Source organism: Halichoeres trimaculatus, unplaced genomic scaffold (genome assembly GCF_033239565.1).
Source record: "Halichoeres trimaculatus isolate MK-OKI-2021-1 unplaced genomic scaffold, fHalTri1.1 fHalTri1_scaffold_13, whole genome shotgun sequence".
Classification (NCBI taxonomy): Eukaryota; Metazoa; Chordata; class Actinopteri; order Labriformes; family Labridae; genus Halichoeres; species Halichoeres trimaculatus.
This window is the reverse complement of record NW_027437191.1, coordinates 34,242,072-34,265,901: the sequence shown is the minus strand read 5'-3', so window position 1 is coordinate 34,265,901 and position 23,830 is coordinate 34,242,072. Positions and strand designations below refer to the sequence as shown.

At 39.0% G+C, this 23,830-nt stretch overlaps 1 protein-coding gene across 1 annotated transcript in view; it reads left to right on the top strand.

The window, feature by feature from the left end:
* utrn (utrophin) overlaps positions 1–23,830 on the top strand; it is a 326,192-nt gene that overhangs the window by 180,006 nt on the left and 122,356 nt on the right. Inside the window, exons 56-57 of the mRNA XM_074685643.1 lie at positions 3,400–3,572; positions 7,943–8,099. Coding sequence (XP_074541744.1) covers positions 3,400–3,572; positions 7,943–8,099 — 330 coding nt within the window. The remainder of the gene's footprint in view (positions 1–3,399; positions 3,573–7,942; positions 8,100–23,830) is intronic.

Sequence of the window (23,830 nt, the reverse complement as noted above, 5' to 3'; positions counted from 1 at the left end):
ATTATCAGTCTACCCCTAGTACTGCCTGTGTGTGTGTAAATATGTTTTTATTTCAGCTATTACTGATTAAACAGATCAATTACCTAGTCACTTATATGCTAGAGCAAACATGTCAGCAATAGCTACTGTGTAGCTACCGTGTAGCTGTTAAAACATTTGAAAGTTTGTTTGTTCTGTGTTTTTACATATTTTTGCTAATGCTAATCAAACTCATCAGTTACTATGTTTTGTGATGCTAGCACAGCTAGACTTGAGCAAATATGCATTTTAGCTCTGTGTAGAAATAAGCTGATGGGAATTATCGGTAGTAAGTCAAGGAAGCTAATCACTGATATTTTGAGCCAATATTGATTAAAAAAAAAAAATCAGTTTTAAGTTGGTTTCTTATCCGCTATCGAATAAATAAAAAAGGCGGATGCCGATATGCTTCAAAATGCTGACGATCAGCCCCAACAAGGAACCAGATCATTATCAGTCTACCCCTAGTACTGTGTGTATGTGTGTTTGTATATTTTAGCTAATGCTAATTAAACAGATCAGTTACCATATCACTTATATGTGTAGCTAGCATGTAGCTGTTAAAACATTTGAAAGACTTTTAGTACTGTGTGTTTACATGTTTTAGCTAATGCTAATCAAACTAATCAGTTACTGTGTTATGTGATGCTAGGGCAGATAGACTAGAGCAAATATATGCTAGTTTGACTCGTTGTTGCCTTCTAATGCAAAGTAAGCATGTTAGCATGCTAGCCTGAGCATGTTGTCACATTTGTGCTTTGTTGCCTCGCTGTTGGAGTCAATGCAACTAATGAGGAAGGGTTTATGTGCGTTAAATATGTGAACAATAATTGTTGTCAGACTGGGGGAGTAGGAAGTGGAAGCATGTTCTGAAGCCTGAATTATTTCTTTGATTTGAAAAATACGAACTATCGACAGCTGTTTCCACAAACGCTGGCTCCTGCAGCTTTCTCTAACTCCTCTCACAATGGGAAAGAAATGAAAGCTTGGATGTATTTATTCCTTGTGTTTCCTCATTATCCTTCCTCATGTAGCGTTTCTGGCCGTGTCTGATTTGGCCGGTCATTTTCTCCTATCACTTTGGCTCTACTGCATATTACTCATTAACACTTTAAAAGTACTTCTGCTGAATTTTCAGATTTCTCAAGGCTAAAAACTTTTTTTGCAGACTGTTATAGCCTCTTACTTTTAAGTCATTTAATAATGAAGGGTCTGTTTTAAACAGTGCTGGAGCTGTAATTGCATTTTCCCAGATAAGGCGGTTTGCCGTAGTAAAATATGAAAGTGGCCTGAATGTATAATTTCTAACATATGAGTGAGAGAAATACACAATTAAACAACTGGAGGCGCTAGAGATGGGTCATTTCCCCCAAACTACCCATGGAAAAGTTTTTATTACTGTACTGATGTAGGCTATAGGTCTTATTACACTCCTCTAATCTGTTCACAGTGTGTCCCATTTGCAAATGTGCCTGTGTGCTGCCGGCGGTGTTACACTCGTCCATATGGCGCTGGAGTCTTCTCTTTATCTGCGGTTCGAATAGGTTGAGTGGAGGGGGAGTCCCAGCAGAGGCTGCGAGAGGAGAAACTGGAGCAGTTTTACACGGCTAAAAATAAAACATTTGACAGGATCCACGGCTTGCGTCAGCCCCTCTTGTGGTTTTACCCTCCTTCACACACATGCACACACACACACACACACACACATTCATACACTCTCCAAAAAAACCCTTTGAGATGCAGTTGTGTAATAAAGAGGCCTTGTTAAGAACACTCACACAGAGATGAAAATATGTTGCTTCGTCACACTCTTAATGCTGTGGCCTCCACACTCACCCACAGAAGACGACCCCAGCTACTGAAATACACATGCAATACTCTCTGACTCCTTTGCTGTGGCTCCTTGTAGCTTTAAAAAATATTCAAAAATACAGAACTTTATTTTTTCTTAAAGAGGGAATTAATGACTAAAGACACTGACAGTAGAAACTTTGACTGCCGACATGCTTAGTTTTATTTTTGTAATTTCAGACATATTTCTTAAAATTTCACAAGTTTATAGAAAAAAAAATCAGGTTTTTAAAAACAAATTGAAATTATTTGAAATTTTTCAATTTTCATTTTTTTTCAGTTTTTTGATTTATTATTGCAATTTTTTGATAATTTTTTGAAACATTTTTAAATTTCTTTTTTTTCAAATAAAGCAAATTTGTGAAATCCCAAAATATTTTATGTTTGCAAATTTGAGAATTTTCATTTTTTTTCTGTTTTTTTCCCTTGTTTTTTGATAATATTGCAAAATTTTGCAATTTCTTTTTTTTTTCAAATTTTGCAAAATTGTGAAATTCCAAAACTTTAAAAGTGTTTTTATTTTTTTAGTATTTATTATTTTATGTTTTTTTTCTCCTTGTTAAATTTTTGATAAATTTTGTGCAAATTTCATTTTTTTCAGATTTTGCAAATCTGTGAAATATTAAAATATTTTTAAAAATTTGCAAATTTTAGAATCTTGAATACTTTTTTAACTTTCCTGTTTTGTTTCTAAATCTCAATATTTGATTTTTTTGGTTTTGCAAGTTTTTACAATTTTTTGCAAATTTCGCAATTTTTTTAAGTTTCGTACTTTTTTTAAAAAAAAAATGACATTTTAAACATTTTTGAGATATTTTTTTCTAAATGCTTGCAAATTTACTGGAAACTGAGACATAACACTTGCAGTTTATAAATTCAAAAAAACTTTTTGTTTAAATTATCATTCATTGGATTCAACAATACAGAGTTTTATGCACTTAATTGTCTTTATCCTGAAGATAAAGTAGACTTTGTGGCTCCTGAATGACTTTAATCCAGCTGAGCTGAGGCTAAATGGCTCCTATGAAAGCACAGGTTGCAGACCTCTGCTCATGTGCATCGTTTTTTATCCTAGCTTTAAATTAGAGCTGTTTCCTGTGGTGCAGCTCTTATAAAACCTCATGCAGGATCATCGTGGAGCCAGACGTAGCTCAGGGGCTCCCTGCTGGGTGCGGTGGGCTCCAGGAGTCAGGGAAAGGGTAAAAGTTAAATCTTTATAGTCAGTCTCCAAAGTAGCTTGAGGACAATCCATGAAAATATAAAACCTCTCTGCCCTCTGGAAACGTTGTGTGCAGAATGCCGTGAACCCCCTGAAGAAAAGTCCTTGTGATAAAATCCGACGTTGTTTTTGCTTCATGAATAATCAGCCGTGACAGCCCACAAGACTGTGACGTCCAGTATTTGGCTGAATTTGATATGAGCTTACTTGGCTGCTGGTCGTGACTGCACATTTTACTCAGAAAACTTGTTTTCCAGAAGAAAGAGCCACTTCTGACAGTTGTTTTTCCTCTTTCTCCTCTTTTTTCACAGGACATCCAGGCTGAGATCGATGCCCACAATGACATTTACAGGAGTGTGGACGGGAACAAGTCGAAGATGGTCAAGGCTCTGGGCAGCTCAGACGAAGCCGTGTTCCTCCAGCACAGGCTGGATGACATGAACCAGCGATGGAGCGACCTGAAGACTAAATCAGCCAATATCCGGTGAGTCAAACCTGACCCGGCCGTCCTGAATGAAAACCCTTTCCTACAGCGTTCACGGCCGTGCAGTTCAGACTCCATTTCTGCTCCTTTGTGCTCTCCACTCTGGAAGAAAAAGGACTTGGCAGAAGGTCTCAATCATGGCAGGGGTTCAAGATGCTCTCCGCTCCACTGAATCGTAAGCCGTGGAAGTCAATTTTAAGTCCCATATAATAAACAAGAAATGAAACAACAAAAGAGAAAGCCCAAGGACTTTAGGTTGGAAACACGTTTCTAAAAAGGTCACGTTTTCTCTGCAGCACTCTATGAAGCAGAAACTGGCTTTTTTGCTCATGAAAGCAGAGTTTTCATTTGTCATTAACTCTTTTTTTTATAATAAGTTTCCTGATTAACACTTCCTTTGGTCCCAGCTATCAGTTACTACAGCTGAGGATCACTGTCAGGGGTCTGCTGCTGCTGCTCTTTGTTTCCTAATTTTCCTCTCTCCTTAGCCCCTATGAGCTGCTCAGTAAAGCTACAGCTTTCAAGTTATTACCCAGAATACCTCTGTGAGTTTCAACCTAAAAGCTACTGTCAACGTGAGTGAGGGGGGAGCAGTGGATACGAGAGGCTCAAAATGTTTTGTTAAATAACTGCTGTCAAGTTAATACCCAGAATGCCTCAGTGGATTACAGTTTTTACAGTTTTTGATACCAAAGGTAAGAAATAAACACTGCAGATATGTGACCCTTCTAACGGAGGGTATTTGTGTTTTAAGACACTGACACTAGTTAACTGCTAACTTGTTGTCTCTTCTTTTTCTAAATTCAAAAATATTGAATTTGATTGTTGATATTTTATATTTTTTAAATATTTTAAAATTTTAGAAATTTTTAGAAATTTTTGAAAATTTTCTAAAGTTTTAAATATTCATTCTAATCAGCTTTTCTTGTTTAAATTTCAATCATTTAAAAAAAACATTTTTTTAAATTCATAATTTAATTTTTTTTCCCATTTTCGATTTATTCTGAATTTTATTTTTTTCCTGTTTTTTTTTACTTTTGCAAATTTTTGAAATTTTTGTAAATTTTTTAAATTTCCCTTTTTCAAATTCAGCATACTTGTGATATTCTGAAACGTTTTTAACTATTTGCAAAAATTAGATTTTTTTTTTTTTTTAACTTTTGCTGTTTTTTAATATCTCAATAATTCTTTTTTTTCCTTTTTTAACTTTGCAAAGTTTGCAAATTTTGCCAATATTTTGCATTTCATATTTTCTTAATTTTTTTTTTTTATTTAAAACATTTTTGAATTTTTTTGAATTTTTTGCAAATTTACATTAAATTTTTAAAATTACATTTTAACTGTGTAGAATTTTAAACACTTTTTTTGTCTTTATTGTGAAGATGAAGTAGATTTTGTGGCTCTGGTCTGACTTTAATCCAGGTGAGCTGAGGAAAAATTGCTCATATGAAAAGTCGCTGAGTCCTGGTCTGAGGAAGATTTAAAAAATGCCAAAGAACAACCTGAAAAAGTGAAGTTAACTAACAAATTTAATTCAAATTGACAAAAACTAAAGGTGAACATGTCTGAAAAGTTTAGTTGAGTTGAAATAGATTATTTCAGACTACCTGAAGAAGTCAAGATAACTCAAAGTTTTACATCAAGTTATATTAAACGGCGTTACACTCCTGGGTGTTCTGCATTCTTTGGTAAATCTGGAGAAAAGACTCATTGTCTCGTTCCTGACGGAGCATGTCGAACACGTCCTGCGTTCATGATTGATCTTTGAGTTCCTACCATCACGGCTCCAGCACCTCCTGTATCTCACGTGTCCACCGTGAAAATCTGATGAAATACGACCCCGAAGAAGAACCCGAGAACCACACCGGCAGCACATAAACTTCTGAGCACAGACAGTGCAGCGTCAGCCACAACCTTGGCATAAATAAATAAGATTGGCGACCGGTGGGTGAAGAAAGTGAAGGTGGAAGTGGAGTTGACAGGGCCAGATGGAGACTTTTCAAAGACAAAGAGGAAGGAGGAGGAGGATGGATAGATGCAGCACAACAAAAGCCACAGGGCCAGAGAGGAGGTGGGGGAGGCTGGGACGGATCAGGAGATAAAAAAATATGTTCAGACGGATTCTCCACTGAAAGGAAGTCATTGTAAGGCGAGAAATAATAATAACGTCAGGGTGTCAAGGTCAGTGTACAGGAACACAACAGGCTGGAAAAGTGAGTGAAAAGCAGACAGAGAGTGATCCGTGTGTGCACTGGAAGCAGGGAACCATGTGTGTGTTGATTGCATTCAGTCCATTATGTCTTAATTGCTGAACATGTGTAATTAGGGCTAACGCTGAGAGCAGCGATCAGAGGGCGGTCTTTGTGTTCACTCAGATACACGACGCCTGGAGGAGAGGGCAAAAACACACACGCCATTCATCCAACCGCCCACACGGTTATCAGCTGACTGTTTCCACCGTGCAGTACCACACTAGCTCCACAGGGGGCAGCGCCTCCAACAGTATTTGGCTAACGAGGGTCTGGGTGTAATTAAAACCTCCAGTTGATTTCATCTTTACTGTTTGTTTTCAGCCACAACGTTAAATTCTTAAATTATAAGATCTTATATGACTCAGTTTCCTGCATCCTTGACTTTTATGATTTGATTTTTGATTCAGGTTTTAAAAAAGGAAGCAGAGGACACACTCAGATCACAGAAATCATTTTAAAGTAAATATCCACCCAAATGCTTTTCAAGGCCCTGGAGAAAAAAGAAAGAAAGCTGATAAAATTACACAACCAAGCCCTGATCATACACTCAGACACTACAGCTACTACTACAGCTGAGGATTTCCTGTCAGGGCTCTGCTGCTGCTGCACTTTTTACGAGCTGCTCAATAAAGCTACAGCTTTCAAGTTATTACCCAGGATGCATTTGTGAATACTGCAAGTAAGAAAGATATGCTGCAAATATGTGACCCTTCTTACAGCGGGTGTTGATGACTAAAGACACTGACTCTAGATAACTTAACTGCCAACTCTTGCTGGCTTTTCTTTTTTTTTATTTCAAAAGTTTTTGAAAAAAAATGCATTTTTTTTTTATTTTAGATTTTTTTCAATTTTTTAATTGTTTCTCAGTATTTTAAATGTTATTTTTTCCTGTTTTTTTTCAAACTTTTGAATTAAATTTTTTTTTCCAGATTTTGAAATTTCTTTTTCCAAATTTCACAAACTTGTAATATTCCAAAAGTTTTGAAATATTTGCAAAATTTAGACTTTTTTTTTAGACTTTGCTATCTTTTATAATACCACAATATGTCATTTTTTTTCTTTTAATGAATTAGCAAATTTTGCTAATTAAAAAAAAAACTTTTTATTATTTCATAAATTTAGTTTTTTTGAAAAAAAATGGTAAATTTTTCCTAATTTTTATTTTTTTCTAATATTTCTAAGTTTTATTTTTTCCTGTTTATTTAGTTTTGCACAATTTTTGCAAAATTTAGAATTTATTTTTTTAACCCTTTGCTGTTTTCTTTTTAAAATTTCAAACATTTTATCAATAAAAAACTTTTTTTTAATTTTATATTTGATGAAGTTAGATTTTTTTTCCAATTTTTATTTTTTTCCAAAATTTTTAGGTTTAACTTTTTCCAGTTTCATTTAGTTTTGCTTTTTTTTTAATTTATTTATTTTTTTATTTTTTTTAAATTTATGATATTCTGAAGCATTTTAATATAAATATTTGCAGAATTCAGGATTTTAATTTTATTGAAACTTTTTCTATTTTTTTAGTACCACAATATTTTATTAATGTCTCAATATTTTTTTTTTTTGAAAATACAAACCAAGCAAAAGAAAAAAAAAGAAAAAAAAACTCATAAAAGAAGAAGCCCCCCCCCCATCCCCACCTAAAAAGGAAGGAAAAAACAAAGTAACAAAGAAAGCACGTCTATCGCACTAACAACACATCGAGTCACATTAAAATCTAAAATCAAAAATTAAAAATTTGAGGAAAAAAAAACAAAGACACAAACTCACAGCTAGATGGCGCAACTAAGACATATAACTTTATTCTTTTCCACAAAGAAAGTTGAGAAAGACAAAAATCGTATTGAAAACACTTCCCCTGTCTTCATGGTTAGATGTTAGTTTGACTAAAAAAAATGTTCTTCTTTAATTCTACATGAATGTTTCTGCAAATCTGCCAAAGCAAATGAAAACAATAAAGCAATGCTCGCTGTGTGACACGCTGTATGGACGCTGCTCTTGAATACCCTGTCTTTATATGAGCACAGTGCTGCATATGCTCCTGCAATAAGAGCTGAAAATGCATGTAATAAATAAGATAAAATGTAATCAAAGTTTGATGGATGTGTGTAATTTCACCAGAGCCCACCTGGAAGCCAGTGCTGAGCGCTGGTCCCGTCTGCTGGGCCTCCTGGAGGAGCTGTGGAGGTGGATCTGCATGAAGGATGAGGAGCTGGCCAAGCAGATGCCCATCGGAGGAGACGTGCCCACCCTGCTGCAGCAGCAGAACCACTGCATGGTGCGTACCCCCGCCACGGGCCATGTTCCCGCCACGCTGTACAAAATTCATCACCGCCTGCCGCTCATTGTTGGCTTCACGTTAGCAGCAGGTCGACAGATAAGCTGCGTTTGTTTCACTGCTCTGTAGCTTCAGCCTTGATAGCTTCACTTGTATAAAGCGCTGAGTCCACAGCTGAAGTATTGAAGCTCCACTTTAAACACTCGTAGGCCTCTTCACTCATTTCACCACATTAGACGTCTTTCAGAGACGCTTTCTTTGACCGAGCTCGACAAGTCCTCCCCTCCGCTTTTTGCATCTTCTGCTCCTGCTGCTGTAAACAAGTTTGTTTTGTCCCCCATTTGGCTTATTTAACTCCTTTTCTTACATTTTCTGAGCCCGGCTCCAGCAGCACAGCACATGAGGAGACGTCATCATCCAGGAAACACTTACTCCTCATCAACAGCTGGATGGTGGAGGTTGTGGAGCTCCTCTGTTAGAGCTGTTGGCTCGTGTTTGTCGTGGCAGTAAAGCGTGGGTGGTGGAAATAACTGACAGAGTGACAGCAGACGTAACCAAGAGGCTGGAGATGAAAAATGGATCAGTCTCCCTACAACATAACCTCAGGGTCATATATTGCAGTGTGTTTATTTAAAGCTCCTTTAAGGAGTTTTTGCTGGTTTTCCATGTGAGCTACCAAACAAACAGCAGCTTAGTTTGATGGTTTGTTGTAGCAGTTACACAAAATACAACCCTGCATCACCTTCAGGTGTTTTATTCTAAAAGCACTGGTGCTCACACTGCTAAAAACTGAAATCTTATCAAGTGTTTTTGTCTTGTTTCTGCAATTTAGACCACATTTTGTCTTTAAATAACTTGAAATCAGACATTTTTCTGGACTGGTCAGGTGGATGTGGCTCAGATTGAGTCTAAAAAGACATTTTTTACTCAAAATAAGACAAAACACTTGATAAGATTTCAGTTTTTTGCAGTGCGTCTAAATGGCAAAAGAAATAGTCTTAAAGGAGCTGAGACGGGCGGGACACAGATGTGGTGAAATTTAGCCACAAATATTTTCTTGCGTGTTTTTCTTTATTAATAAAAACATAAACAAAAGCAAAAAATGTAGTTTAAAAGAGCTGAAATGAAAAATGGCTTAAACTTTTTAAAGAGACTTAGGTTTTGTGAACAGTTTGGCGCCCCCTAGAGGACAGCCGCCCTTTTTTACATTATTTTTTGTTGTACATGTCTAAGTCTAAATCTCTTTGTGGCATCTTTTTCATGCATTGATTATTGATTTTACTCAAAGAAAAACACAAAATCTGCAGTAATTTTTGTTACTTGTTTGTAAACACGACATTCAAACTGGGCTCAGTGCCAGCTGCAGCCCACACCCTCAGCCTCCAAACGTGACTATGAAAACACACTCACCTGCCCAGCAACCATCTGCAGCATTATATTTCTGCGTGGGAGAGACTTGAGAGCCGTGCACCTGAGTTAGCATCTTAGCATACCTTGTTAGCAGAAAGCTAACTTCGTCCCGTGCTGCTCTCCAAGTTCCTGAAAGTTGAGCCAAGCTTCACCCTCGTTTAGGAAAAAGCTTTATTTGTTTGCAGTTTCATTTCACTTTGGTTGTTTTTCTTCCTCTGTGCAACATCTGCTAGCATGGCTGCTCTGATTAGCTTCTTCCACTCGCTAATCAACACGCAAAGTCACCTAAGCACTGGGCGTGCTGTGATTGGCTGATGTAACCATGCTTACTCTCTGCCCAGAAACAACCAAAACATCAACATCCAGGCAGAGGAGGGGGTTAAGGGCAGATTCAGACACTGACACGTGTCATGTATGGAAGCCCAGAGGAGATGATTGAGCAGGATTATTAAAGACCAGGATCAGCATCACTGCTCGAGTCTTGTTGGGTTTTTTCTTTTGTCTTTCATTTTATCTCCTTCGTCTTCTCACTGTATCATTTATCCAAACAAGAAATCGATACCTTTATAATGCCGACCCCTTCACGCCTCTGTCATCGCTGCGATTTGTCACCCGGTTGCTCTCTGTATTATTTATCGTAAACACTGCTTACTGTGATAGTGCCTTGGCTGGTAATTGCTTTGAGACAGATGATTCACCCTGTGGCGGCTGTTTACTCTCAGTCCATTGGCGAGCGCCACTGCTGGTGCTGCTCCTCACATCGTAATGCGTCTCTCAGCGGCCGGGTCACGGCGCTGTTATTTTCTTTCCCAGAAAGTCTAAAGAGTAAACATGAGCTTTTATGTGTGGATCACAAACACATGCTGCCATGAAACATCCTCATTTATCAACGTTTATCTGAGCTTCATTCAACTGGAGCAGAGGTGTGTCTTTTTCCTTTTTTTTTTTCTTTTTTTTTAAATTATTATTTTGTGTTATTATTATTATTTATTTTTTTATAATTTTTTTTTAATTACTATTATTTTTTCTTATTATTATTTTATTTTTATTTTTATTTTTTATAAAAAATATATTTTTAATTATTTTTTTTCTTATTATTTATTTTATTTTTATTTTTATTAAAAAAGTATTTTTTTAAATTATTATAATTTTTTTATTATTTATTTAATTTTTATTTATTTAATTTTTTATTTTTATTTAATGATAGATAGATAGATAGATAGATAGATAGATAGATAGATAGATAGATAGATAGATAGATAGATAGATAGATAGATAAAATACTTTATTAATCCCAAAAGGGAAATTGATGTAGTTTTTTAATTTAATGTTTTATTTATTTATTTTATTTTACTTTTTTTTGGTATGAAAAAAACCCCAAAAACTTTCTCCTCAAGCTGAGGGCGTTTCCTTAAGTTTTTAATGTTTTAAAACTCTTTATGATCCTTTAATCACCAGCCTGTTGCAGTTACGTGAAACATTTTAATATTTAACACATAAATGAGGACTCATCCAGCTGTAGCGCACACAGAGGCCTGATTAGTTTCTTAAAGAGCTTCACAGAGATAGTATTTAGTTACACAAATGTATGCAAATTAAAAACACCCTCTTATTTATTAATGCAAGAGAAAAAGACAATAAGAAAAGAAGAAACTAGGACTTTTTTTTCCATGTTTTATAAAATTCCCTCAACTTTTTCCAATCACAGCCTCCTGTAACGAACCAGGGGACCCAGACTGGGGCTTTAAAAGCTTTATTTTGGCTCATCCTTGCATCACTGTATTGTAAGAGACTAAATTGGGAAAGTCAGATAAATGATCCACTGCAGAGACAGAGCGCGGGGCTCTTTGCTTTGGCAGACAATCAATTTCTTGGCCGCTGTAATGCCTGCTAAGTATAGTCTTTAATGATTTAATGAAGAATCATCATTCAGAAGCGAATCAGGTTCAGAGAAATACGAGTTTTTCAAAGAATGAAGGACAAGGACTGGGTAAAAAGGAGCTGGAAATTCATACGTACAGTCTCTGTAGAGAGAAAGGTGCATAAAAACATTAATGATGAGGTTTAACAGAAGAAGATTCTGTCAGATTTATTCTCATTAGTTATCTGCCGTTTTTTATCTTGAGCGCACGTTAATCATCAGACCAACGCAAGAAGTTTCCTCACTTACCTTGCTGAAAAAGTTCTTATGATGTGCACAGGTTTTCTTGTGTGAACTTCGTGATAACTTCTGTGAAGATTAGGTGTGCAGAAAAAATTACTTATGTATAAAAGTTTTTCATTTGCAGAAAAGGAATTATTTCCTGGACATCAGTTATCTTTTGTGCACAAGTATTTTTTGTCTTTCAGATTTTTAAGATTTAAGATTCAACCTTTGCTTTCATTTTCTTTGCTTTTTTTTCCATTTTGCCTCAGCTCAGCTTTATCTTCACAATAAAGATTATATAGTGTAAAAAATTCTATACAGTCAAAATGATGAGTGATTTTATGATGAGAAGTTTTTTTTTTAATTTATAAAGCTGCACATGTGAGGTATTAGTTTTTTACTTCAATAAATTTGCAAAAATTTAAAAAAAAAAAAAAAAAAGAAAAAGAAAATCTCAAAAAAATGTGAAGTTTTAATTTTTCCCCCTAAAAAATTAAACTTAAATAATTGGCAAAATTTGCAAAAAAAAAAAAAAAAAATTGAAATTAAAAAAAAAAATCAATGTTTTTTTTTTTTTAATCTAAAATTTGCAAATATTTTGAAAAATGAAATAAAATAAAAAATGCAAATATTTTTTAAAAAAATCAGGAATTTCAAATTAATTTGAGACTTCAAAATTTTGCAAAGTAAAAAATCTGAAATTAAAAACTTGCAAATATTTCAAAAACTTTTGAAATTTCTAAAAGAAAAGCCATCATGTTGGCATTTAATTTATTTAGTGTAATGTCTCCAAGCATCAATTCCCTCCAAAAAAAAAATCCCAAACTTTAAATAAAGCCTGTATATGACTATTGAATTTACGTGATGCCTGCTTGTTCTGGTTTTTATGCTTCAATCAGAAGCAGCAGGATGGTGAATGGAGCAGGAAACAGGAAGTAAGGAACAGGAAAGAGGCTCAACCTGAACCATCAGGTCTTATCTGTGCCCCATGGATTCTGTTTTCTTATTTATCCAGCTCCGTCTCTGTGAGATGAGAAATCTCTTTCCCAGTGGAAACCCGGCAGAGACGGACATCAGCAGAAACACAGTCGTAGAGAGTCAGAGTACAATTCATAAACTCTCAGATCTGCAGGGAAAATAAACTCTCTGAGTGAAGTTGTTCAGCAAAGTAAGTTAAACAACACCTTAAGGAAACATCTTCAGAGTCTTTCACTTTAGACGTAAAAACACAAACACAGTCAACAAACACAGCAGCTTCCCAAACATTTTTCCACCATGTATGAACCAGCTAAGAGCTGGTCCACATAAACGTGTGGGTGTGATCCCTCAGCAGGACTCAGGAGTTCCCTCTTCTCAGCTCCATTAGCGTTTCGTGTCAGGAGACAGTCGCCATCTGTCCAGGTTAATCAAAATTTGTCCGGCGAGGTTTAAGATGAAAGATGTTTAGACGTGCTCTGTGTCTGACAGGGAACATCACCGGTCTCCAACCAGCCAATCAGACGCGCTCCATTAGATAAGGAATGGAGCTGAGCGCGTGCAATAACCTCAGGAGAATACAATCTTCCTGCATCTCCACTTTCACTTTGCTTTTCTCATTACCCTCCTCTTGGTTTTCTCCTCTTTTCCATCCTGCTGCTGCTGGACGCCCTTATCGTAGCATCGCTCTCTGTGGAGAACATATATTTCCTCGCCGTTCCCCATTTGTCTCCTGGTTTTAAGCCTCGAGAACGGTGGAGTTTTCACTGGGTCTACCTCCTGTTTCCTCCTCTGTGTTCTCTGTAAATTGGCCCCGAGGTCTGGCCGACCCTGAGAGAGATGAAGGGGCTGAGTGGCTCAAAAAGCCGCGGCTTGAACACGTCATGCTCTATTACTCGCTGACACTGACACCAGCACGCACACACACACACACACACACACACACACACACACACACACACACACCCAGCTCTTCATCAGAGTGAAACGCGTGGAGATGTATGGAAATCGACGTGTGTGAGGCGGGCAGGGCTTAGAGGGGCTAAGAGCAGAAACTGTTTTTTTTCCTCCTTTCTTTTCTTCCTGGAGATAAAAGCGGAGCGCTAAGCCACTTAGCCTGACAGAGAGCAACTGATATTTCAGTTATTAAAGAATCAGAGGAAAGAAAAATGTGGGGGAGCATCGGTCCGGACAGAAGAGGAAGTGATTGACGGGAAGCTGCGAGAAGAGGCCGAATGGGATTAAGAGAAAAGTGGAGGAATGAGGTTTCTATGTGGAGGAGAGACGTTAGCGCTTAGCTCCATCCTTTCTGTATCGATCTGCGTCTGTGCCCCCCCCTTAAAACGACCATAATAGCATTTATTAATTGCACATTCAATTATCCAATAAAGGGCCTTTGTCAGCATCCAGCTGATTAAACTCATCAATCTGCTCTATTAAATTAACGGCTTCAGACGGAGGAGGAGCGAGCAGGGACGGAGCGCTGGTGGGCGTTTTTAACAGCGCTTATCTTCCAGCTTCAGTTTGCTTTTTGTCCACATCATTACGCGTCAGCTGCTCTTTTTAAACACTCCTTCAAAGCGTCAGGGCAGGAAGAAATGAAGAAAAGTATAACTCCATTTAACTCTGGATTTGTTTAACCGAGAAGTGGAAGAAGTATCGATATCCTCAATTACCCCGCGCAAAGTGAAGAGGGTTTAATACTCCGCCGCTGAATCCATCTTAATCATGGCGTCGGCGTGATTGATTAGCAGCGTTTGCACCTGGACGGACAGGTCGTAAAGGGGGAGCGGAGTGGATTTAACGGCTGTGCTGGACGCTCCCGTATCTCTCAGGCATGGAAAGACTTTTTATAAACTCACCAGCGTCTCGCTTCGATAACTTTTAATTGTTTCTTTCTGCTTTGTTTACTTTTGTTGGAAGCTGTTTGGAGAGAAAACAGCTTCAGGTTCAGCTCCACAGCCAACACATAAAACACGACAATGTCAGTATCAGCATCAGTAACGTCCCCTCTCCTGTGCAGTGGCTGAGTGCTACGTCTCTCTGCCTTTCTAGAAGCTTCTCCGTGTATTACACTGCAAAAAAGTCCAGAAAAATGTCTTGTTGCAAGTTATTTAAAGACAAAATGAGCTCTGATTTACTGTAACAAATAAAAAAAAGGAAAATTCTCTTCTATTAAGACATTTCTCTTGTTCCATTGGCAGATTTAAAAAAAAAATGTGTGTCAGTGTCTGTGTCTGCCTCAACCCCCTCCTCTGCCTGGATGTTGATGTGTTGATTAGCGAGTGAAGGAGCTAATCAGAGCAGCTACCACGTGGACTTAGCATGGAGGGAGAAAAACAACCAAAGTGAAACAGATAAAGCAACGTGAGCTAGCTTACTGCTAATAAGATATGTGTACCCCCTGATTAGCTTGTGCTAACATGCTAAGTCAGGTACACTCAAGTCTCTCCCACATAGAATCGTGATGCTACAGGTGGTTGCTATGTGTTCATGTTGCCATGGTCGGAGGCTGTGGGTGTGTGCTGCAGTTGGCACTGAGCCAAGGAGGAGGAGCCTAGTTTGAATGTTGTGTTTACTATCAAGTACCCCAAGTACCACTTAAATAACATAAAATTACAAGCTTTACACTCTGTAAAATAAAATATAAAGAAAGTTAATATATAGAATATAAAAGTATATATAAAAAATAGAAAAAATATAGAATATTTTTAGAAAAAAAAAGAAAAAAAATGTTATAATTATTGGAAACAAAGGATACAAAAGATACAAGAAATAACAACAATAATAAGGAATTCTCTCATTACTGAATCTTAAAAAAAACAAAAACAAAAAAAACAAAAAAAAAACAAAGACATTTTCCAGCTTACTGCTGATTTACTCAGGATTCCTCTTGTACAGACAGAGCAACTTAGCAAAACACTTGCGGCTAGCTAGCACATACCTGGGGTCTACAGTTTCAGTTTCTCTGATACAACAGGTGTGCAATAGTGGCAGAGAAAAAAAATGTCCTTTTTTTTAATTGTCCTCCAAAATAAACTCAAATTAATCAATAAAACAGATTTATTACCCAGGCCTAGAGATGATACCGATAAAAGACCAGACCCGACCAAATCTCAGACGGTGCCTGTTGATGCTGGCAGGAGTGAATCGCCTTTTACAGCCTCAGGGTGCAAAGTGGCCATAAAGAAGGCTGTCAAAGCAGACTGTGCGCTACATGCTAAGGCTAAGTGACAGGCAGCATGCATTTTGCAGCATTTAACGGTGGGAGTCAGATGTTTCCCTCAGGCTTCCATTTAGCCAAAAAAAGAGAGGATGAATTTTTGATCAACACCAGAAAAGACGGTCGGTGTCGTTGCCACAGCACGCACAGAGAAAAGCACGGGAAAAGTCTGGACTAAAATATTAAAAGTGGATTTTCATGACAATGTTTTGATGAGTTAAAACACTTCAGTGTGTCATTTTATCAACGGTCTGTCTCTTCTGCTTTATTTTCCTCTTTTCCTCATTATTTTATTTGCAAACAGTCCCACATTAACTCCTGACACCTGACGCTGCGTTTGTTTGTTTTAAAAAGGCTAAAAGCTTCAGAGACGTGACGCATGTCAGAGAGTTTGACTGCAAACAACAATCACTTTCCAGCAGCTGCAGAGGGTCAGGGCTGCTGCAATTAGATTTCCAGGCTGAGTCATTTGAAGGTTGTTTAATGAGCTGTTAGAAATATAATCCAGCTCAGACAAAGGTTTTCAGGTTCCCAAGATCTTTGAGTGAGACCAAGGGTCTTCAACCTGTGGCTCTTTGACTCCTTTAAAGTGGCTCCTTGAAGCTTTGAAAGAATATTATTAAAATAAAGAATTTTTATTTTTCTAACAGAAGGTATTAATAGTTAAAGACACTGACACTAGATAATTCAACTGCCAACTTGCTTGCTTCTCTTTTTGAAATTTCAAACACTTTCGAAAATAAAACCCACATTTTTTTTAAATAATATACATTTTTGAATTATTATTTTTTTTTTTTTTGAATTTTTCTTTTTTTTTCTTTTTTTTTTGAATTTCCATTTTTCTTTTATTCTTTTACTTATGCAAATATTTCACTTTTTTATTTAGTAAATATGTGATTGTGAGACATTTTTGATTTTTTTTTTATATTTTTGAAACATAACACATTTGAGAATTTTCTAAAATTTTTGAAAAAATTCCCAAGTGTTTAATTTCCATTTCTTTCTGTTTTTACTTTTGCAATTTTTTTAAACTTTTGCACAATTTTTTTTATAATTTTGCAAATTTTGGAAATGTGTCTTTTTTTCAAATTAAGCAAGTCTGTTAAATTTTCAAAATATTTTAAAATATTTGCAATTTTTAGAATTTTCATTTTTTTTGTTCTTCTAAATCTCAATATTTCTTATTTTTCTGCCTTAAGCATTTTTTTTTACCAATTTTTTAAGTTTATTTATTTATTTATGGGTTTTTTTTGGAAAAAAAAAGAGAATTTTAAACATTTTTCAGTTTTGTTTTTTTGGGGGGGGAGGGATTTTTTGAAATGTTAAACTGAGAAATCACATTTGCAGTTGTATTATTTAAAAAAACGTCTCTTCTAGATAATTATTACTTACATATCAACTCAATAGAATTTTATTCACTATTTAAACTTTATTGTAAAGATAAAGTAGATTTTGTGGCTCCTGAATGACTTGAATCCAGGTGAGGCTAAAAGGCTTCTATGAAAGTAAAGGTTGCAGACCCCTGAGTTAGAGGTTCCAGGTTTCCTGGTCTTTGGATCAGGGTGAGCCTCCATTGTTCGGCTTCTCTCAGCCTCCGTCAGGTGTTTTTGTGATGTTGAGAGCAGCTGTATTGTGCTGCTTTCTTTTCAGGGGGCGTATTTATTTTTTGTCAAGAAGAAGAAGAAGAAGAAGAAGAAGAAGAAGAAGAAGATGAGGGGTTCAGTAATAACGCAGAGAGGCAGAGATATCAGGGCTTTTGAGAGCGGGAAGAGGGATGTTTGGCACGGCTTTCCAAAGTGTTGTGATGGTATCTTATCACCATGGCAGCACAGGGCACAGGGTGATAAGAGTATACTACGCTCACGGCCACACACACACACACACACACACACACACACACACACACACACACACACAGCCAAGGTCAAATCACGTTTGGTTTAAAGATGGATGTTAAAAATAAAGTGGTACTCTCTTTTTCTAATGCACCGTGCAGAAAAAAAGAAAAGAAAGGCAGACGAGCAGAAAGAAGACCTGCCTGTTTTTATCTCTGACATGCACAGTCATGTCTTATCACTCGTAGGCCGGCAGGGATTTACTAAAACTGCTTTTTTCTCCACCTGAAAGCAGAACATGTGTTTGATATTTACCTCTCATCTCCTTCAGAAAGTGTGTCCCCGTGAGGCGCTCTGATAACACCAAGGTGTTGAAGTTTCACCAGAAAGACTTGTCTGCATGTCGGGGTGAACAGGTCTTTGCTGTTGTCGTGTGTCTGAACTGTTGGGGCGCCCAGTGGCTGGAAACAGACAGAGAGACGGGACATGTGTTGTTACAACCGTCTGTGACTCTGAGTCACTTTGAAGCCAGTCTGATCTCAAAGGAACACGACCGACATGAGTTTAACATTTATTAAGACATGCAGATAAAACCGTTACATCCAGCTTCAGCTTCTTCAGGCTGCTCCGAGGAGGATCTGTTTTAATGTGACTGCAGCGCCACCTTCTGGCCTGGAGTCACACACACTGTTGTAAAGATGTGACTTTTAACCTGTCGTGTTTGTTTTGGAACAAATTTTCTTTGTTCAAGTCAATTTTTTACTGGATACAATGCCAGGAAGTAAGGTATTTATCAGTACAGTTAGGTAGAGCTACGCTTTGACACATGACATCAAGCTAATGTTGTAGCTGGCTATATGTAGCGCTATCTGCAACCTGGTGCTGTGACATATGCGTAGGCTTACATGACGACAAGTTAACTGTCAGTTCATACGGTAGTTTGGTAGCTATCCATGTGCAGCGCTGACAGCCCAGTGCCGTGTTAGCCTTTAGCTCATGTTTTAGCCTTTAGCTCATATTAAAGCCTCAAGCCCGTGTTTTGGCCTTTAGCCCATTTTTTGTCCTTTAGCTCTTGTCTTTGCCTTCAGGTCATGTACTAGCCTGTATCTTGTGTTTAAACCTTTAGCTCGTGTTTTGGCCTTAGTTCATGTACTAGCCTGTAGCTTTTGTTTGAACTTGAGCTCATGTTTTAATCTTTAGCTTGTGTTTAAGCCTGTAGTTCACATTTAAGCCTTTAGCTTGTGTTTTAGCCTTTAGCTCATGTTTTTGCCTTTAGCTCATGTTCTAGCCTATAGCTTGTGTGCTAGCCTTTAGCTAATGATTGAGCCTTTAGCTCATGTCAAAGCCTTAAGCCCGTGTTTTGGCCTTTAGCCCATTTTTTGTCCTTTAGCTCATGTTTAGCCTTTAGCTCTTGTCTTTGCCTTCAGGTCATGTTTTAGCCTGTAGCTTGTGTTTTAGCCTTTAGCTTGTGTTTTGGTCTTAGCTTATGTACTAGCCTGTAGCTTTTGTTTTAGCCTTTAGCTCATGTTCTAGCCTGTAACTTGTGTTTTAGCCTTCAGCTTGTGACAGGGTCACCGTGATGGAAAAAAAAAATGAGTGGAAATGATAGAAAAATAAATGAACTGAGTAAAGGAAAAAAAAGGTAGGCTTAGTTCATTGTAGGAGGCCTGATGTAAGTCCCTGTACAAATAGTAGTTGAGGAGGGCAATAAAAATAATGTTAGAAGCCAAGTTGATAAAAGGGAGGATGTGGCGTGGGGGAAGAGGTGTGTGTGTGGAGGACCGGGAGGTGTCGAGAGAATCAGGGGCCGGAGGAACGCGCAGAGAAACTGTGGACTAACGGGGGTTAAAGAAAAGAAAAGGAAAAAAAAACAGGAAATGATCAATACCAGAAAACTGGTGATTACAGTCAACGGACGTTAAGCTGCGGTGCCGGCTGTGGGGCTGTTTCCTCGGGTTGCGGACGTCCCCGCCGGGAAAGGACAAAGGAGCGCGTGGCCGTGGAATATCCCTCCCGGACCTGGGTGAGGTCGCTGCTGTGGTTTCTTTTTCAAATTTGTTCCTGGTATACCAGAGTTTTAATTTTGATCGATCTTTTTTTTTTTTCTTTTTGCTGGACTATTTTTCCTTTTTGCGGTGACGTTGTGTTTCAAGAGCCCAAACCTTCGGGGCAGGAGGCGAAGGAGGATCTTTTTTTTTTTGTTAAGAACAAGGAAAAAAAAAACTATTGTACATTGGACTTATGGTGGTGAACGTTTGTTTTTCGTTAGAGGGTTCTTGGGGGATATTTTCTGTTTCTTGAAGTCTTGGTTTTGAGGGTTATTTTGTGCTTCTTTTTAGTTTTTTTTTTATGACGGAGACGCACGCTGACGCGTGAAGGGTTTTTGTAATTTTTTTTTGGTTTATACTGATTTGGGGGGCGTGTTATTTAGTTGTAAAAAAAAACGGGAGGGGTTATAAAATTATTTTCTGAGATTGTGTAAATTAAAGAAAAAAAGAGAGTTATTATACACTATTTGCGCCCACGGAGTCCCCTTTTTTTCCCCGATGTAAGGCGAGGTTTGGGCTGAGCGTTACATATGGTGGCCCGTACGGGGAAAGGGGAAATTGTTTGATAGGTAAGTGGGATCTCTCTTAAAAGGAAAAGAGTGTTAGACTGAACTTTAAACAACAGGGTTTGTTTGTTTTTGATGATTTATTTGTTAGGCAAAGGTAAAAGATTTACAATTACACACAGTTAAAAAAAAAAAAAAAACATGGCTGATGGAAATCTGGAGCCACGGGGGGGAATATTGGATAGCAATGGGGCAAATGATAATACTGAGGCAGAAACCAGGATGTCTTCTCCTACTGTAGGGTTTGAGGATAATGAGAATCCTACTGACAGGATAAGGGATGAATGGGTTACGAGAGGAGATCCGGTAGGAGAGGTGACTTCACTTATCAGTTCACTTTATTTGTCTGAATCTGAAGAGCTCGATGACAGGGATGAAGAGGGAGAAGTATCTTCTTATCTCACACTTCCAGCCCTAGCCTCTATTAGCTCAGAGTTAGGGTCAGTCATAGAGAAGGTTACATCCTTGGAGACTGATTTTAGAGATTCTGTAGGGAGCGCCATCAACCGTGAGGCAAGTCTCCGAGAATATGTGGACAAAAGCCTGGAAGTGCTGGAACATCGCATGGTGACAACACTGAGAGATTTTGAGGTTCAACTGGTGGAGTGTTTACAGCGACGTGATGAGAAGTGGAAAGCAGAGCTTGAACGGCTGAAGCGCGCCAGCCTCCCTGCTTTACAAAAGACTCTCTTCCCGACTGGATCTGATTTTCAACCAGGCCATGGCCGATCTGCACGGGGTCAAGCTGCTCCTGATCCGACGGACCAACACCTTTTCACCCCGAATAGTAACACGAACACCTCATGTGTGTCCAAGGTTGCTGTCTCCCATCTGCCCTCACCATGCATGCAGGGTGCCATTCCTCCACAGGGTTGTCCTGGAGCTGCCCAGACCACTTCTTACTCCGCAGTCACGTCAACTCCAGCCTCCTTTAGCAGTCACCCTCAAGCTCTGATCTCACCTCCAGCTACCAGTTTGAGCCAAGGAAACACCTCAGGCAGCCAGTCTGCCAGAGCCCCAGTGATTTATTCTAAACCAGCAGTTCACATGGAGTTTCCCTCTTTCAGCGGGTCTAGAGAGGTAGCTGATGTCCTTAATTTTGTTGATCAGTGTGAAACATTTCTGGCGGTACGCCCCTTGAGTGAAGCAGAGCTGGTAGGAGCCCTGTCCAGTGTCCTTAAAGGGCCAGCTCATAGCTGGTGGAGTGTAGCAAAGTCAAAAGTTCACAACTGGCTAGAGTTTAGGGAGGCTTTTCAGTCTGCTTTTCTGCCCCCTGATTACCTTGCAGAGGTAGAGGAAAAACTCAGAGACATGGTACAGTTGCCTGACCAGTGTTTGAGAGATTTTGCCTATGACTATCGTGCTCTTTGTTTGAGATGGAAACCGGAAATCACAGAGGCAGAACTAGTCAGGAAAATTCTCAATAACTGTAATCCAAGAATAGCTGGGTGTCTTAGAGGCACAGTGACCACAGTGGAGCATCTGGTGTCCATTGGTAGTCTGGTAGAGAAAGACTGCACTGCAGCAAAAGAATATTGGGGAAAAGTAGACCAGCAGAAGGCAAAAGGGAAAATGTTAAAGAAACCTCAAGAAAAATGGTCCTCCAAGAAACCGGCTGATGTAGTCACTATAGTGCAGCAAGGAAAGAAAGCTGTCCCTTCTCTCTTACACGTCCCGATAGGAGTCAGAGGTGTCCAGTGCAGTGCTGTTTTTGACACAGCATGCACCTACTCACTTATGAGACACAGTCAGTGGGTGAAGATAGCTCAGGAAGGTGAGATGTTAAAGCCCAGTGACAACCAGAGCTTTGCCCTGGCTGATGGCAAAACATGTCATGGAGCATTAGGCAAAATACAACTTCTGTATAACTGGCATGATATGATGTGGTCACTGGAGACGTACATCATTGCAGATGCCAACCTAGCGTTCCCCCTTATTCTAGGTCTAGACTTTCTCACCAAGACCTCGACCATCATTAATCTAGGGGACAGGGTTTATGGAGTCAAGGGTCCCAGAGGGTACACATTCTATCCTTTCATGCATCAGCCCTCCGACAATATTAGGTCCACTGTCAGTCTTATTATGGCCCTTCCATTACCAGAAGCAGAGCCCGCTCAAGGCAACCCCCTTTCTGATCTTGCAGAGCTTTCTCCTGAAGTAAGAGAACTGTTTACAGCTTGGCCCCAGGTTTGTTCAGGCAAGCTAGGGAAAACTTCTGTAGAAGAGCATACAATCTACACCACAGATGAAAGGCCCGTCCGGTGCAAAGCATACAGAGTGTCACCCTACAAACGGCAGATCATTGTAGAGCAGGTGGAGCAAATGCTTAAGGATGGCATAATCGAGCCTTCACAGTCATCCTGGGCATCACCAGTGGTCCTTGTGCCCAAACCTGACAAGTCACCAAGGTTTTGTGTTGATTTCCGGCCTCTAAATGCCAAGACACAACAAGATGCTTATCCCATGCCCCTGATTCATGACCTGCTGGAGTCACTACATGGAGCTACGGTCTTCAGTACCTTGGACCTCAAGTCTGGGTACTGGCAAGTCGCCATGTCTGAAGAAAGCAAAGCAAAGACAGCCGTGATCACCCCTGTGGGTTTGTACCAGTTCCGGTGCATGCCTTTTGGGCTGAAGAATGCAGGTGCAACCTTCCAGCGCCTGATGGAGAAGGTACTGGGAGACCTCAGGGGGAAAATCTGCTTCGTGTATATTGATGATGTAATCATCTTCTCCCCTACACGAGAACAGCACCTGAAAGACCTGCATGCAGTGATGAAGAAACTCCATCAGGCGAACCTTACCCTCAACATCAAGAAATGTCACTTCTTTTGCCAGGAGTTAAAGTTCCTTGGTCATTTGGTTTCGGGTAAGGGTGTCCAGGTGGACCCTGAAAAAACACAAGCTGTGTCATCCTATCCCACACCAACCAATGTGAAATCTCTGCAGCGGTTCCTGGGGCTTGTAGGGTGGTATCACAAATTCATTGCTCACTTTGCAGACCTTGCGGCCCCTTTGCATCGACTGACCAGGAAGGACGTGGCATGGGTTTGGACAGAACAGTGCCAGCAAAGTTTTGATCGGCTGAAACAAGCTCTGGTCATGGCTCCCGTCCTAGTACAGCCTGATCACTCACTCCCATTTGAGGTACACACCGATGCCAGTGATGTAGGCCTGGGAGCAGTGCTGGTGCAACAGACTAGTGAAGGAGAAAAGGCGGTAGCCTATGCGTCCAGGGGGCTGAGAGGAGCGGAGTGCAATTACTCCACATCAGAAAAGGAATGTCTGGCTGTCGTGTGGGCAGTAGAAAAGTGGAGACATTACCTGGAGGGGAAGGAGTTCACTGTGTATACAGACCATTCTGCTCTTACTTGGGCCTTTAACTGTCCGAAAACCTCCTCCCGCCTAACACGGTGGACCCTACGTCTACAGCAGTTTCACTTTAGGGTCTGCTATAGGAAGGGGTTGCAAAATGTTGTGCCTGACGCCTTGTCCAGAGGAGTAGGAATTCAAAACCCAGCTTTGGTT